Source organism: Microtus oregoni, unplaced genomic scaffold, assembly GCF_018167655.1.
Source record: "Microtus oregoni isolate MIOR12 unplaced genomic scaffold, Mior012 000012F_ref0000307, whole genome shotgun sequence".
NCBI lineage: Eukaryota > Metazoa > Chordata > Mammalia > Rodentia > Cricetidae > Microtus > Microtus oregoni.
In genome coordinates, this window is record NW_024543071.1 from 19,952,544 (window position 1) to 19,967,963 (window position 15,420).

At 46.8% G+C, this 15,420-nt stretch overlaps 1 protein-coding gene across 1 annotated transcript in view; it reads left to right on the forward strand.

The window, feature by feature from the left end:
- The window catches only part of Tll2 (tolloid like 2), a 120,613-nt gene that overhangs the window by 63,710 nt on the left and 41,483 nt on the right, over positions 1-15,420 (forward strand). The window contains exons 4-7 of the mRNA XM_041661790.1: positions 8,533-8,688; positions 9,331-9,448; positions 12,343-12,521; positions 13,919-14,024. Of these exons, the coding sequence (XP_041517724.1) occupies positions 8,533-8,688; positions 9,331-9,448; positions 12,343-12,521; positions 13,919-14,024 (559 nt within the window). The remainder of the gene's footprint in view (positions 1-8,532; positions 8,689-9,330; positions 9,449-12,342; positions 12,522-13,918; positions 14,025-15,420) is intronic.

The following is a 15,420-nucleotide window of genomic DNA, read 5'->3' on the forward strand; positions in this document are numbered from 1 at the left end:
AGAGCATGGGGAAGCAGCTGGAGGGAGTTGTCGTAGCACCGAAACAGCACAGGTGCCATGTTGAATTTTCCCTTTTCTATTTATGTGATTTACTGTTGCATAAAAACCGTTCTTGGCCTTGGCTTCAGACAATGACATTTCATGATTCTGTGGCAAGACTGGGCTCAATGGGGTGGTTCTTTCTCACTGGGATTACTCTCTTGACTGCATTCTGGCAGCAAGGTTGGGATGGATGGTCTAGATCGCTTAGTTGCCCCTCTCCCCTTCAATGATCCAAGTCTACAGCAAGGTGGCTACTCATCAAAATGGAGAAAGCACAAGAGAAGCATCCATTTTGGGCCTGGACCAGAACCCTAATAATACTATTTCTTCACATTTAACTCAAGCCAAATGTCCAAGTTTAAAGAGAGGGGAGTGGATTCCACTGAATATGAACATTGGTTTGAGTTCCCAAAGACCAGGCAGGCTGCTTGCTAGTCTCCATAGGACACTGTTATTACATCTCATGTTTTTATCAGTGAAAGCATCAGGGTGTTTGTATTTACTAGTTTGGGGGGCATGAAAATCACCCAATCAAAAAAGCGAGGTGAGTCAGAAACACTTGGATTTGAACCCCAGCTCAGCCTTTTAGTAGCTATGACACTGGATACTTTAACTCCTCATTGAAGCTTGGAGAGAATTAGAGATATTCATTCATATAAAGCGCATAACCAAGACTCCCAAAGGATAAGTGAGACTCAGCTTTCCATTTTTGTTTTGTCTTGAAGATGGTCTCAACGTGTAGTCTAGATTGGCCTTGACCTCAAGATGCTCCTGCCTCGGCCTCCCCAAATGCTGGGATCACAGTATATAGCGCCACTTCAGCCTCCATACATTTCTTCCTTCCCACCTTCCCCTCTAGGAACGATAACACCAGCACTGAGTGCATCATCAACCCTGGACTGAGCTCCCACAGCTGTTCCACAGCTGCACAGAGCACAGGAAGGAATAAGCCTCCTGCAGCCCATTAAAATTCTGCGTCTACTTGGGCTGCATACATGGCCAGCAGTGAGGCAGATGCCGGAGGGTTTTTAGGCAGGATGAAGATAATGCTTTCTCTCCTGTACACCTCTGAAGCCTGCTAGGTCTACAGGGCTGCCCCTGGAACGGCCCCGCCTTGTCTGAAGAAGTCAGTGAATGTCAAGGCTAGGTCAGTCTCTCTGCACTACCCCACAGTTGCAGACAAGGAGGTCTTTAGTCCAGGGGAGTAATGAGACCCCGAATTTGAAATAAAGGAAGTTGTTTAAGCCTGTCCCTCTCTCCTTCCCATCCCATCCCTCTAGGACACCGATGGATGCCTGCCAGGGACACATCTTGTTTTTATTTGAATTGCAGATAGGAAATGCCAACCCTAGATTTCTCTTTAATTGCAGCCCACCTATTTCCCATGAATCCAGAGGAGACTACCTGAGCAGAAAAGGGAGTCTGAGGGGGAATTCTGGCTTAGTTCTAGCAGAAGTTGGTTTCCTGGCACTATGTGGTTCCCTTCAGTCCTCAAGGTGGGAATTTGTGCCTGCAGATTTGGGCTGATCTCTATCTAGGCCATTCACCCAGCATTCCCATAAAGCCTTGATCAGAGCAGCCCCTTCTCAGAAGCTGAGAGTTTAGCACATACTCAAGTCTGTGAGGCTGTTAGTGAGGGCGTGTGTAACTGTTGCAAGGATGCGCCTTTGGCTGGCTGAGTAGAGTCTGGTATCTAGAACCTTACTCATAAGAGAACATGGTTCTTTCCCATTTGGTATCAGACTGTAACGCCTTTGTTCCAATGTGAAGAAAAATGGGAGCTGTTTACACCCCAAAATAAGGATCCCACAGACATCAGCATTCCAAAATGCTGTTCCATACCCGAATCGCCGAGTGTCATGTCTCATGTGTCCAGAGATGATAACCACAGAGCTAACTAACGCCAGGCCCCCATTTGAGCTTCGTCAGCTTCAGGCAATCCCCTAAGTTCTGTACAGTTCTGCTCATCTCAGTGATTGACAGTCTCCATCTGGTTCCATGCTTATCTCATAGCCGTGCTCCAGGAAGTAGTCAGGCTCAGGGGATGTCTGTGCAGAGCCACACGGGAGGTAACCAGCGGTGTTTATCTTAAGTTCACTGCCCTTAAAACTCTTAATCTCAGCCTTTGAGCATTATCACTGGTTCCCAAACTCCACGGAGCTTTGTCCTCAATAGGTTTCAAAATGGCAGGTGCCAGGCCTCCAGGCCTGTTGGGCCACAGGTTCAGGACAAGGGCAGATAACTATATTTTTTTAAGCACCTTTCTCAGTGTTTCTAAAGCGCACCCAGGTTTGAGAGCCACTGCACAGAATAATTTTCAGCAGGAACTGCTCCTGAGTCTTCAAATGGTCAGCATGATGGGACTCTGGCCGTTACCTGCGGGGCGAGAGTTTTACAGATATCTGTGCATTCAGGGTGCTTGCTTCTAGTATGTGAGTTACCCCTTGTCTAATGTAAAAACGAGAGCTCTTTGCTTGAGAAGTTTGATCAGTCGTGGCTTTGTTTATGGCATGGCTGTGCCTTCAGCTGGAAATGAAATATTGAGTAGCAATGGCCACTTCATTCTTTCAGAGAGGACATGTCACTCCCAGAGCCAGGGAGTTAAATGGCCTGTATCCCCCCACTCCATCCCCACTCCACCCCCACTCCACCCCCAGTGTGTTAAATCCTTTCAGATGCCCCTGAGCTCCTCTTGAAATACCGAACTCTTGGCCATAATAAATAATTACATCCTTCTATTTGGACTCTGGTTCCAGATAGTAGTAATCCAAGAAAATCCAATAATGACAGTTGCATTAAGATCCCTCTTCCAGGCTAAGCAGAACATCTGTTTAGACATATTTTTAATCGGCAAATGCTTCCTGTGTTGAGTCCTCGGCAAATTAAATTTCTCACTGGACCGAAGGGGAAGCTGTCATTCAGTAAGCCATCTCTGGAAATTACACCCCAGTCTGTTTCCAGGTGCACTTAAGATTTTCCCATGCTGACTTGGCCACATAAAATCAGCCCTTCCAATGCTAGGTCACGTGTCCATATAGCACAGCTTGTCCAGGCACCATGGGATGTCTCAGTGTTCGTCCCTAGAATGGTGAAGTATTTCTGCCCATTCTCCAAAGGAGAATTGGCAGCAGAGGAAAATTAAGGGACTTGTTGAAAACCATATGGGATCAGAATAACAAACTTCCACTTGCTCCATCTCTGCCTGTGATTACTTCAGACAGGATGAGTCTCAGGATGTGAACATGAAGGGCTTCGCTGTTGCCAACCCTTTGGAGAGGCTTCCGCCACAGAGCTGTTTGGACTCTTGGGCTGTTTATTTTTAGACTAGCTTGTCTGTTTGTTAATTCATTCATGCAAAACACAAAAATAGTGAATGCTGCCACCCTCTAGGTACCGTGTAGGCATCTAAAACAGAGCCACAAAAAAAGCCAGCCACAGTTCTTGCCCTCATGGGGCTTCCGGGTGGCTAGCACTTGAAATCTTGAAACAATTAATTATAAGACTGGATAGCAAAATAGAATATGCATAGGGGCTGTGTAAACAGTCTGGGTGGACAGTGTGGAGTGGGAGAGGGAGAACCAGCAGCCTGACTGTGGGGTGAGGTACTCCCCACTCCAGCAAGTTGTAGCCAGGCAGTAGACAGCCCCACTCACTGTTGCCACCTCCAGGTCTTTCCATTCTAAAACAAACAAATTAGATTCCAGGTACAGTGACACATGCCTATAATCCCACCACTCAGGACACAGAGGCAGGAGGATTGCTATATGTCTAAGGCCAGCTTGGGCTATAGAGAAAGCTAGTCTTGTTGCCTTGTGGTGGTGGTGCATACCTTTAATACCAGCATCCAGGGAGGCAGAGGGAGGTGGATCTCTTAGTTCAAGGCCAGCCTGGTCTATGGAGTGAGTTCTAGGACATCAGAGCTACATGGAAAAATCCTGTCTTGAAAAACCAAAGAATAAGTAAGTAAATAAATAAATATAAATAAATAAAATTTTAAAGATAAAAAAAACCCCAAAAAATTGTTATGTGAAATCTTTGGAGTTTCCAAGAGTTGGCTTCCAAAGTGAGATTTTTTTTTTTAAACACGGTGTATGCCAAAAGTGTTCAGGCCAAACGAAACACATCTGTGGGTTGGACTGATCCCAAGACTGCAAGTGTGTGACTTCTGTTCTAGAAACTCGAGCAGTAAAACAGGTTCAGGTTTAAGCTGTATTCTATAGCTATTTCTAGGTGTGGGAATAGGGTCAGGGAATTTCTAGAAAGCCGTGTGCAGTCTGTGCGCACCGCTCTGGTCACCAAGTTCAGAGGGAAGGAGGGTGGGCTGATGAGGAGACACCAGGAATGTAAATCCCCAGGAGGCCCAGATGCTGATGGGACTGTTCAGGCCAGAGAAGCTGGACTAAGACAGTGCAATGCCATTCTAGGCTCAGGGGATGTGCCCCTTGTGTTATGTGTAGCAGGCAGTGGTGAGTGCTCTCCCACAGAAAACAGAGGTCCTCAAAGGGCTCAGGGAACAGGGACAAAACCTTGCTATGTGTCCAGGCTCAAAGGGAAGCAGAAATATCTTCTGGGAGAGACTCAGACACAAAGTTTGGCCCTCAAGCAGGTGTCGTTTTCAGTCTTCCTGTCTATGAACCCCGTAATGGAGAAATTGATGTAAAAAATTCACCCGAGATCTATAGTTTCTCAAGAGTGCTGAACAAATACAAAGCAAGTCCACAGCCAGCATCCACACATAAAGCACCCCTGGAAGGAGGCCCCAAACCTGTGTACTTGTGGCCGATGCTAAATGGGGCTCGGTAGGGTTTTTAACGTGCATGTGTGTAAAACGATAACAATAATTCTAGGAAACACAGTCGTGAATTTGGGAGGGGTCTGGAACACGTGGGAGGAGTTGGAGGGAAAGAGGGAAGAGGGAAGATCGTGTAAATATAGTACTCATGTCTTAAATTCTCAGAGATTTTTAAATTAAAAAAACAATGACTAGCCTAGAAACAATCCTAAGACTTTAGAAACACAGGAAGTTAATCAAAGAAGGGTAAGTCAGAAGACAACAAATCAAGGAACTGACTCCAAGAACATGACAATCAGAAGGAATTTTAATAAGTATGACTAAAGTGTGGAAGAAACCAGAGGAAGAATTTAAAACAGAGGGTAAGAAAGGAGGTGTGTCTGAAGACGCACTGACTAGGGCTTTGTAGATGAGGGCTGTATCCATCACAGCAGGCATAGGATGATCGGTGTGATGAGCACAGCTGAGCGAAGGGTTAGCGCAGTGGGAAATCGATCCCAGGAAACCTTGCAGAGTAAGTGCTCAGAGGAAGCACATTTTGTGCTTCAGACACAAAATGTGAAGACCACCACCACCACCAACAACACAACCAAAAAAGCAAAACCAATCAACAAAACGAGAAAAACACCACCCAACAACCACCAAGGTGTAGAGAAATGGGGGTTTGAATGATCGTGTCTAAAGGGTAACCAAACCAGTAGGATTTCTAGAAAGTCAGTGAACACCCACACCGTGAGTTAGAATGGGGCAAAAAAATACTGTCAATTTAGGTTTCTTTTTAAAAAAAGAGAAAGGGATAAAGTATTTATAGATGAAGACTGAGAATTGTTAGTATCCTCATGAAAGAACAATTAAACTCATTAGAGAGAATGATTCCAGGTAGGAGAAGGTGTAGGGGCCTATGAGCAGGGAATGGGTAAATTGGAAGGTGTCTGTCTCCTAAACACACAAAGCACAGCTAATAGAGACTAATTGGGAATTTTCAAGCATGTCAACAGCAGCCAGGAAACGTGGAGGCTGGAGTAGCTTTAAGAGTCTCATTTCTCAGAGGCAGGTGGATCTCTATGAGTTCGAAGCCAGCCTGGTCTACAAAAGCTAGTTCCAGGATAGGCTCCAAAGCTACAGAGAAACCCTGTCTCAAAAAAAGAAAAATAAAACAAAACAAAAAACAAAACGAAGAGCCTCATTTCTCAGAATGAAACTTGGAACTCTGGATTCTTCAGACGGATCTTCTGGTCCACTCGTTTCTCATTCTTTGTTCGGTTGTGTATGGTTATTAAAACTGAAAACCAAAGTTAATGATCAGAAAAAAAGAGTTAAGGGAAATAAAAAACATATGCATAGAGAGTTTTCTTAATCTAATTAAAAGCAAGAAGAAGACCAAAAGACAGACAGAAAAGAAAGCCAGTGAGAGGAGGGGATCAGCCTGGGCGCAGAGCTAGGTGCTTGCTGTTGAGAAGATATGAACCAAATCCCTACTGAACCTATGTGCAGAGATCTTCACTGAAACAGGAATAGCTCTGGGCTGGGGAGATGTCTCGCTAGTCAACAGTGCTTCCTGCTCTCCCAGGGGCCTTCCAGTTCCATCTCTAAGAGCCCATGTCAGTTGCCTCATAATCGCTCGTAAATCCAGCTTCAGGAGAGCCAGTGGCCTCTCTGGATTCTGTTGGCACCCACATGTGCATGTGGCCTGCACGCCCAGGAACATATATGCACAAAGAAAAATAGAACTGAAAATAAAACCCGGTGCAGGGAGGACCTGCCAGCTGATCTGAAAATCGGAATTTCATTCCCAGGATCCATGTGGGAGGAAGAAACCACCAGCGCGAGTAAGTTGTCCTCTGGCCTTCACCCGCAGGTCATGGTATGCGTCCCTACACACCTACACACATGCACACCCACAGAATAAACAAAACGTAATAGAAGAAAATTTAATGACATGGAAGATTTTTCTGTTTTAAGCGTGTGGAGTTAACCTTGCAGCTCCAAACAAATCCCACCTGGTTGTGTGTGTGGTTCTCTTTCTTTGCTGGGGAGGGTAGGATGTGACACAGCTGCTGTAGGACGCAGCCCGGTAGTTCTCGAAGAGGCTAAACAACGCCTTGCGGCCTGGCATTGCACACCCAGCACGTGCTCAGCAGAGTGGAAATCTGTGCCCATCAAAGCAGATGTGCACATGAGCGTCCCTAGCCGAATAACTCATAATAACCCCAAGTGGAGATGACTCAGATGCCTCACTACAGACCAGAGAAGCTAAGCGTGGTCTATCCCCGCAGTGGTGTGCGACTGAGCCGCAAGATAGGATGGAGAACTGATTCATGCGGAGACTGTGGAGGAACCTGGAAAATACGCCAACCTAAAGGGAAGAGCCAGAGAGCTGCGGCCGTGGCCTGATCTGGCTCGTATGGAGTGAGCAGGACAGCCGCAGCCACAGAAACCAGCGTATCGTGGGGTGGTGAAGCAGAGGGAGGAACCAGAAGTGACTGGTAATGGGGACAGGGTTTTCTTTTGCGGTGACGACAGACCCGTGCAATTAGACAATGCTTTGGCAGCACACATGGAAAATACGCTAACACCCAGGGAGCAGTGCATAGGGAAACGAGTGCTATGCTGAATTCCTCGTTTTTAAGGAAGGAAACGCAAGAAAAGAAACATAAGAAAATGAAAAGAGAAGGAAGTAACTAGGTAAATGAGATAAAGGAAGGTTTTTAAAAAAGTGAGTTTTAATAGCTGTTCTTAGGGGGAAGTGTAAGAACTGGGGACGGTTTCCAAGTAGAGGAAGGAGGAGGTCTAAGCGAGCACACTGGATGTCGCTACGGAGGTCCAGCATGGTGCGGATTCAGTTAGGGAACCCCATTCTTCCCCAAATCCCCTCTATTGTGGGGTTCCCTTTTGGACTCAGAGCCTTTTTAAAATATTACAATTAATTATGTGTTTATGTATGGGATGGGTGGGGAGGGTGAGTTGGGGTGGGCAGGGAGGGTGAGGTGGGGTGGGAGGAGGGTGAGGTGGGATGGGTGGGAAGGTGTGTGTGAGTGCAGTTACCATGGAGAACAGAAGAGGATGCTGACTCCCTTGGCACCACTCGACTTGGGTCCTGGGAGAGCAGCTCATAACCTCTGAGCCACCTTGTAAAGGTCCTGGACCCAGAAACAAGCTCCTTTTGTTTCCTTCCTGTTTCTCTTAAGCGCCCAGGCATCACGAAGACTGGGGAGATTTTAGGAGGCTCTGTTTTACCAGTAACGGTTTTGCAAAGACTCTCTTCCCACCCCCTGCCACTAGAACAAACTGGTTAACTTTCCCAAAGTATGTCAAAGTGTGTAACAGCTCTGACATTCTTAGGTCAAGACAAAGGACTGAATCTGCTTGCTACCCTTGTTGTACAACTTTGGCCTCCCAGAGAGTTCAGAGTTATCTGGGCCCTTTCAATTCTATGCATCCGTGGGGGTGAGGCTTTTTCAGGACCCCCCCCCCCAAAATCAGACCTTCTGTGGTCAGAAGCCCAGGGTCCTCAACACATGTTTGTCCCTGGGTCTGGAACATTACCTCCCAAGGTCCTAAACCTTTGTGGGTGAGATATTTCCTTAGAACATGGGTTTCCCACCTCTCATGTCAATCCACCTTTAATAAAACCTTTAGCTTAAGCAAAGCTCGAAGACTTTGTGGGCAAAGTAACTGATCTGTTGACTGTCTTGCAGATGGCAAGGATAACGCCACATTTCTGCCTGGCCTTGGGACCTCAGACACCACAGCTAAGACCTTCTCTGCCAGGGTCCGGAGAGCCACAACCTCAAGGACAGAGCGGATATGGCCTGGAGGGGTCATTCCTTATGTTATCGGAGGGAATTTTACTGGTCAGTAGCCCTAGATGTGACCTCGTTGGAGCCAGTGAGAGAATCCTCCTAGGAGGACTCAGTGGGGATGAGCAGTTGCTGGGACCACAGCAGTCCCACCAGCTAAGGTTCCTTGGTACCCATGTAGCCTGGCCCACGGGGTCTCTGCTGGCGCTGTGCCTACAGAGGTGTCCCTGTTCTGAAGGCTTGGAGGAGAGAGGGGTTTCTTATAATTTAGCCTTAAAGGCAGCAGGAAGACAGGCATGGAGCTGTCCATGGTGGCTCCCGGCCCCAGCTTGGATTAGCAGCATAGACACGGTAGTCCCTAGGCACAGGAGCAGTGCTCCACGTGGTAACCAGAGGACACATGGGTGTCACGGTCCGCACAGTAACCAGAGGACACAAAGGTATCACGGTGTCACATGGCGTGGCATGACTTCCTGGTCTGTATCCTGGCTCCACCTCATAAATTGCTTAACATCTCTGTCTGCAGTTCCCTGTTCTATAAATGTGGAAGGCGATAGAGAATTAAATGAGATAATACCAATATCAGCAAGATTTTTGAAAATCAAGAGCAAACGTTGTCTTAAGACTATGCCTTCCTGTGGAAAGAGGGCGTGGTGTGCCCAGGAGTGACATGACCGGCGTGCCTTGTTGTTTCAGGCAGCCAGAGGGCCATTTTTAAGCAGGCCATGAGACACTGGGAGAAGCACACTTGTGTGACCTTCGTCGAGAGGACAGACGAGGAGAGTTTCATTGTGTTCAGCTACCGGACCTGTGGGTAAGCAGGAGGGCAGAGCCTCAGCAGAGTGCCCAGTGACAGACACAGGATGAGGGGCTGGAACTTCCAGTCACACCGTGTGTTTCCTCTGAGCTGTGATTTGCGAGAGGCCAGGGTTTGCTGGAAGCGTGTTGTCCTTGGTAGAAGCGGGTGAGTTGGGGAGTGGCTCCAGGAAGACCCTGTTGATGGTCCTATCACCAGGACAGCTTGGCTGATGGCTCACATGGAGAAAGACTGAGGCCAGTGCCTCAGCTGGCATAGCTGATGAGGTGGCTAGTGCCCCCTGCTCACTATGCTTGGGTGTCTGAACGTCTGCCATTTTAGAGACCCTTTCCCTCTTTCATGTCCCATGTGTCCTTCCACTCCCCATCCTTTCTTATCACCTGATATCCTCTCTGTCACCATGCTAGACTTTTATAGTTTATTCATTTACCCTTGTCTACAACTCTACATTATAGACAATATGATTACAGACTAGGATCTGTCTGTGAAGGAGAACACACAGGTTTTGTCTTTCTGAGTTGGGGTCGCCTGACTTAATATTATATTTTCTAGATCCACCCGTTTTCCTGATCTTAGTTTCCTCTGTAGCTGAATAGCATTCCAATGTGTGTACATACCACCTTCTCACCATCCCCTGATCTGTTGCTGGGCCCTAGGCTGGTTCTGTTTCCTCGCTGTCATGGATACAGACAACAGCAATAAACACAGACTGCAATGCCTCTGTGGTAGGGTACAGGGCCCTTGGGCTGCTTGTCCAGGAGTGCCGCAGCTGGGCAGAGCAATAACTTTTAAAGAAACTGATAATCAGAGGAAGAAGTGCTTGCCCTCCAAGCCCCAAACCCAGAATATCAAGAGGAATTCTTTTAACTCTTTCTATGCCATTTTGATACTGAAACTTCCCAGTGAGAGGAAGAGCATCTTTCTCTAGAGATGTGAGGTACATCTGTACCTTGTTAATTTCTTCATCCATTTTGGGTGCTTTTAGGACAGCAAGCAGTTCCATGATAGTTCTCTAAAAAGCTTGGAAATATTCTTTCTCTCACATCCGTGTGTATCTCAACAGAGGCTGAGGTCATCTTGGTGACCGCCGTATACTTTCCGTTTCCAAAAAGTAACCAAGGCATCACAGGGGCAGCTGCCAGTTCTAAAGGTGCATGTTTTCACGTGTGCAGACAGCTTTATATTCCTATGTGTATATTTTATGTATGCTTAAGAACATATTGATCCTACAAGTATTTCTGTTAGACTCAGAGGCAATTGAAAGAGATTTCTGGGCTCCACAGTTATGCAACCCTGCTCTGGAAATGCAATGTGCCTAGAGCGGAGAGTGAGAGCAACACTGTGAAGATTGGCGGCAACAAAGCCAAGCTTGCATTGTTGAGAGTTCGTGCGACCATGTGCCTGGAAAACCCACCAAGTCAACTGAGAAATTTAAAACCTAAGAGACTCGACTAAGGGGATCGGGCACAAAGTGAATGAGAAGTCAAGCATGTTCTCTGTGCCTGCTTCATCTGATAGATTCTTATAGTGGGAAAATACAGCTTGTTGTTTTGGATAAGAATTGGGTATAGGAGTGAGAGAGTTCAGTCTTTTGCAACACGCACATATTTGTTTACATGTATGTTTACATACTCAATAGATAATATGTGGATGATGGGAAATTTGTTTTTTTAAAAAAGATTTATCTTAGGTGTATGAGTATTTTGCCTTTGTGTACAATGTGCCCCTCATGAAGGCCCGGGGCCTGCAGAGGCCAGAAGGGGGTATCAGATTCCTAGAAGCTGACCTCACAGGCAGTTGTGAGATGCCACCTGGGTGCTGGGAACTAAAGCCAGGTCCTCTGCAAGAGCAGCAAGTGCTCTTGACCACGGAATCATCTCTCCTGCACCTTTCATTTATTTTTTTATACCTTTATTGAAGTAGCATGATAAGCTTGGTGCAGAGGCACACACCTGGAATCCCAGCACTTCAGAAAATGAGACAGAGATATTAAGAATTTAAGGTCAGCCTGGGCTACATAACGAGTTCTAGGCTACCCTAGGCTACATAGTTGAACAGTAATCCTAAAGGGCTGGAGAGATACCTCAGTGTGTAAGAGTTCTTGCCCTGGAAGCTTGAGGATCTGTGTTCGAATTCCCAGCACGTGGTTCTCCGACAAACCCATGTACATGCGAGGGTTTACATACACTCACACTAATGTGCTGTTATCACACACACACACACACACACACACACACACACACACACATGCACATGTGTGCACACACAGGCATCATCATCATCCCTCCCCCACATCATTCAACAACAAAACAATAATAGAGTCTCATAAAACGATTGCTTACCAGTGTATTAGGAATAATAAATGAATATTTTTTTGAAAAAAAAAGTAACTGTGCCCAGTATAGACTTCCTCTAAAGTCACTAACAATGACACCTAGAGACACCCTTTCCAGAACCCAGCCACCTACTTCTTGTCTCTTTTTGTCCTCAAAGAAGGCCCCATGAACTCATAACCTAGAAGAGAGACAGGTGTGGGCACGCTTCATTCTGGGTAGGAAGGTCATTTCTTTCTTCAGGCTCTAAATGAGGTCTGTGATCACCAAAAGGGCCAGGTGTATTCTGGGGAAATGGTGGTCTTGTTGGGGGAACTTGGACAATGAAAACACTTCCACCTCTGAAATGCCTTCTCCTTCCCTCCCTCTCTCTCTCCCTTCCCCTTTCTCTCTCTCTCTCTCTCTCTCTTCCTTCCTTCCTTCCTTCCTCCTCCCTCCATCTCCCTTTTTTTTTTTAAAAAAAAAATACACCATGGGTTGCAAGATGAAGTGGGACAGAGCTTGCCCCCCTCCTTTGATGTCCTCAGGCCTGCTAATCTCCATATTTCCATCTCCCAGTTGTTGCTCCTATGTGGGACGTCGAGGAGGAGGCCCCCAGGCCATATCCATTGGGAAAAACTGTGACAAGTTTGGAATTGTGGCTCACGAGCTGGGCCACGTGGTTGGGTTCTGGCATGAACACACTCGGCCAGACCGAGACCAGCATGTTACCATCATCAGAGAAAACATCCAGCCAGGTAAGGGATCTTGAGTGGAGTCTAGAAGCCAGCAAGCTGGGGACAGTCAGAGGCTTGGGGACAGTGAGAAGAGGCCCTGCTGGGAGTTGCTCAAGACCCATAGCTAATGGGGGTGGGCAGTGACCCAACTTTGTAGGCACTTGTTATGAGCCTGTTACCTTCTGCCTGCGGCCTTCCCGAGAGCTTATCTGCTGCTGCAGCGTGTGGCTTCCAGTGGGATAGAAGCCATGATCCTTCATATAGTAAAGGAAAATGAAAACCAACTCGAGTTCCTAAGCAGTGTCAGGACTGATTAACCAAAAGAGGAGTTCTCCTGGCAGTTTTTATGAGCCACTTTTGCCACAAATGCAGCCCTTTGAAGCTGTAATGCAACTAAGATACACATGCATGTAAAAGACAGTGCCCCGCCTAGACGCATGCTGCCCCACGTCAGACAGCAAATGCAGATCAAACATGTATGCATCTTCTCATGTTGAATATGTAAAAGTTTGTAGTGGAGCCTGTTGAGGTAGTACTTGCTAATAAGCCATGCACTAGGGAAATTGAGGCAGGAGGAACACAAGTTGGAGGCCAGCCTGGTTTATGATTGAGTTCAAATCCATCTGTCAAGTAATGAGATCTAGTCTCAAAACAAAGGAACACAAACAAAAAGCTACAACCCAAAGGTCGACGATGAACATGAAAGTAGTTAGCTGAGTTATATGACTGCCTTCAATCTTCTTTGTGGTATGTATGTGTACATGTATGTTTATATATTTGTGGCATGTGGAGGCCAGAGAACAATCTTGGATGCTTTTTCTCGGGGCCTTTCTACACTCTTTTTTGAGACAAGGTTTCTCATTAACCTGAGTTTGCCAAGGGGGCTAGAATGGTGACCAGTAAGCCCTGGGGATCTAATCTACCCATCTCTGTCCCCAAGGTTAGAGTTACACTTAGGTGCCACCAAGCCAGCTTTTTTATACTGGTTCTGAGAATCGAACTCAAGTCATCGACTAAGCTCCTCAGACTGCTTTAAACCTGTTTCAGAGGACCCTAACCACAAACATTTGGATTTAACCTTCTGATTGATTTTCTTGCTTCTTCAAATTGCAAGATCAGAATTTTTTTCTTTTAAATGAAATATTTTGGACAAGAGATCGAGTGCTAATCTATCTGTAAGCATAACTGATGTTTCAAGTGATATTTTGGGAGAGGTGTTGGGCAGTGGAACAGAGAGAACCCGGGGCTTGCCCAGCGTTTCAAACCTCTAGCCTATTTCATACAATCACCATAAGCCCACAAGTCCTTCACCTGACCACTCAGACAAAAGAAGGGAGTTGCCTGGGCGCTCCTCCTCCCCACAGCTACCATTTGGGTACCACTTATTTCCACAGTCCTTAACAGACGTTGTGTCGCAGGTCAGGAGTATAATTTCCTAAAGATGGAAGCCGGCGAGGTGAGCTCCTTGGGTGAGACCTACGACTTCGACAGTATCATGCACTATGCCCGGAACACCTTCTCAAGGTCGGAACCTTGGCTGTCCCCTCCCCTTCTTTATTGCAGCTGCCTCAGGCTTGGGTCTGAGGAGCCCTGGGGTCTGTGGAGAATGAGCAGGTCTCAGCACGCTCCTTCCATGGCTGGCCTGTCCATCCTTGAAATACAGTGGCCTCTGGGCCGCAGTGAAATACAATCTAATCATGTTCTCGCTAATAAGATTGAGACCCGTCATGAAGCTGGTGTTCCATCATGCCCTCATGGCACAAGGAGCAAACCGGAAAAGAGAAATTACGGAGAGCTTGTCTGGGAGAAAAACCCAGAGGCTTTTTGTAAAATTCCCATTGGGTTGGGGCATCTCTAACACACATCTTAAATAAATTGGAAAGTGCTTGCCATTGTCCCAGAAGAGGCTCTGATTATTGGAAACTAGGCTGTGTCAGAGATGGAACGGCTATAAATCGTGGGTTTGTTTTAGAGACAAAGAAAACTAAGCTCCAGCCATCTTGAGAGAGCACAGGTGCCCAGATCAGAATGAAAACAAGGGCAAAAATTCCCTGCTTTCGGGTTTCAGGGAATGGGTGCTATTTACCAGAGAAGGAGGGACCTGCCAATTACCTCAGGCACACTTGGGGTCTGTCCCATGTATGGGGCTGTGCATGGGGATGTTAAATATTCTCTATATTGCTCCTGCCTCTAGGTCACGTAAGTGTAGTGTGCACAGAAGGGCACCCCACTAGTCCCAGCTGGTAGGTCTTTGCAGCCCTTAAAAGAAACACCTGAAAGTAAAAGGAGACCCTGCAAATATTTTCCTCTTCTTACAACTCTCTGTTCATTTCTAATCCTTCCTCCCAGAAAGGTCCAAGGTGGTTTCCAACACACACACACACACACACACACACACACACACACACACGACAAGGGTTGGAAGACAGAGAGCTCTGTTGAAGCCTGAAATAAATTCAGTGCTCAGCTCAAAATACAGGCCAGTAGGATGTGATGGTTTTGTCAGTGAGGACAGCAAATCCTGCTCATCCTTCCTAGTAGCAAGGCAAAGGAGAAAGTCTCCCTGGGTGTCAGGGATAAAGTGAGTTGTTGTCTTGGCAGTGTTGGCTCTGGATACGAAACTGATCACTGAGAGTTCTTTGGTTCTTGGGCAAGGAATCCTCTCCATGAGGTTGCCAGACTGGTAAATCCCAAGTTCCTTAGCGATGCTGTTTGCCTGGCTACACATCCGCTTCAGTCCTGACCTGCCTGCTGCACCCAAGCAGGGTTCCCAAAGCCCTAACCAGAGAGTGTTTCTCTGAATTGAGAAATTGACCTTGCCTTATGGGATGGGAGCATAGCCACCCCCTGAGTCCCTTCCAGCTCCAGCCTTTGTGCATTGAGCAATCTCTTAGTCTAGAGTAGGCAAGAAGTTGACCAG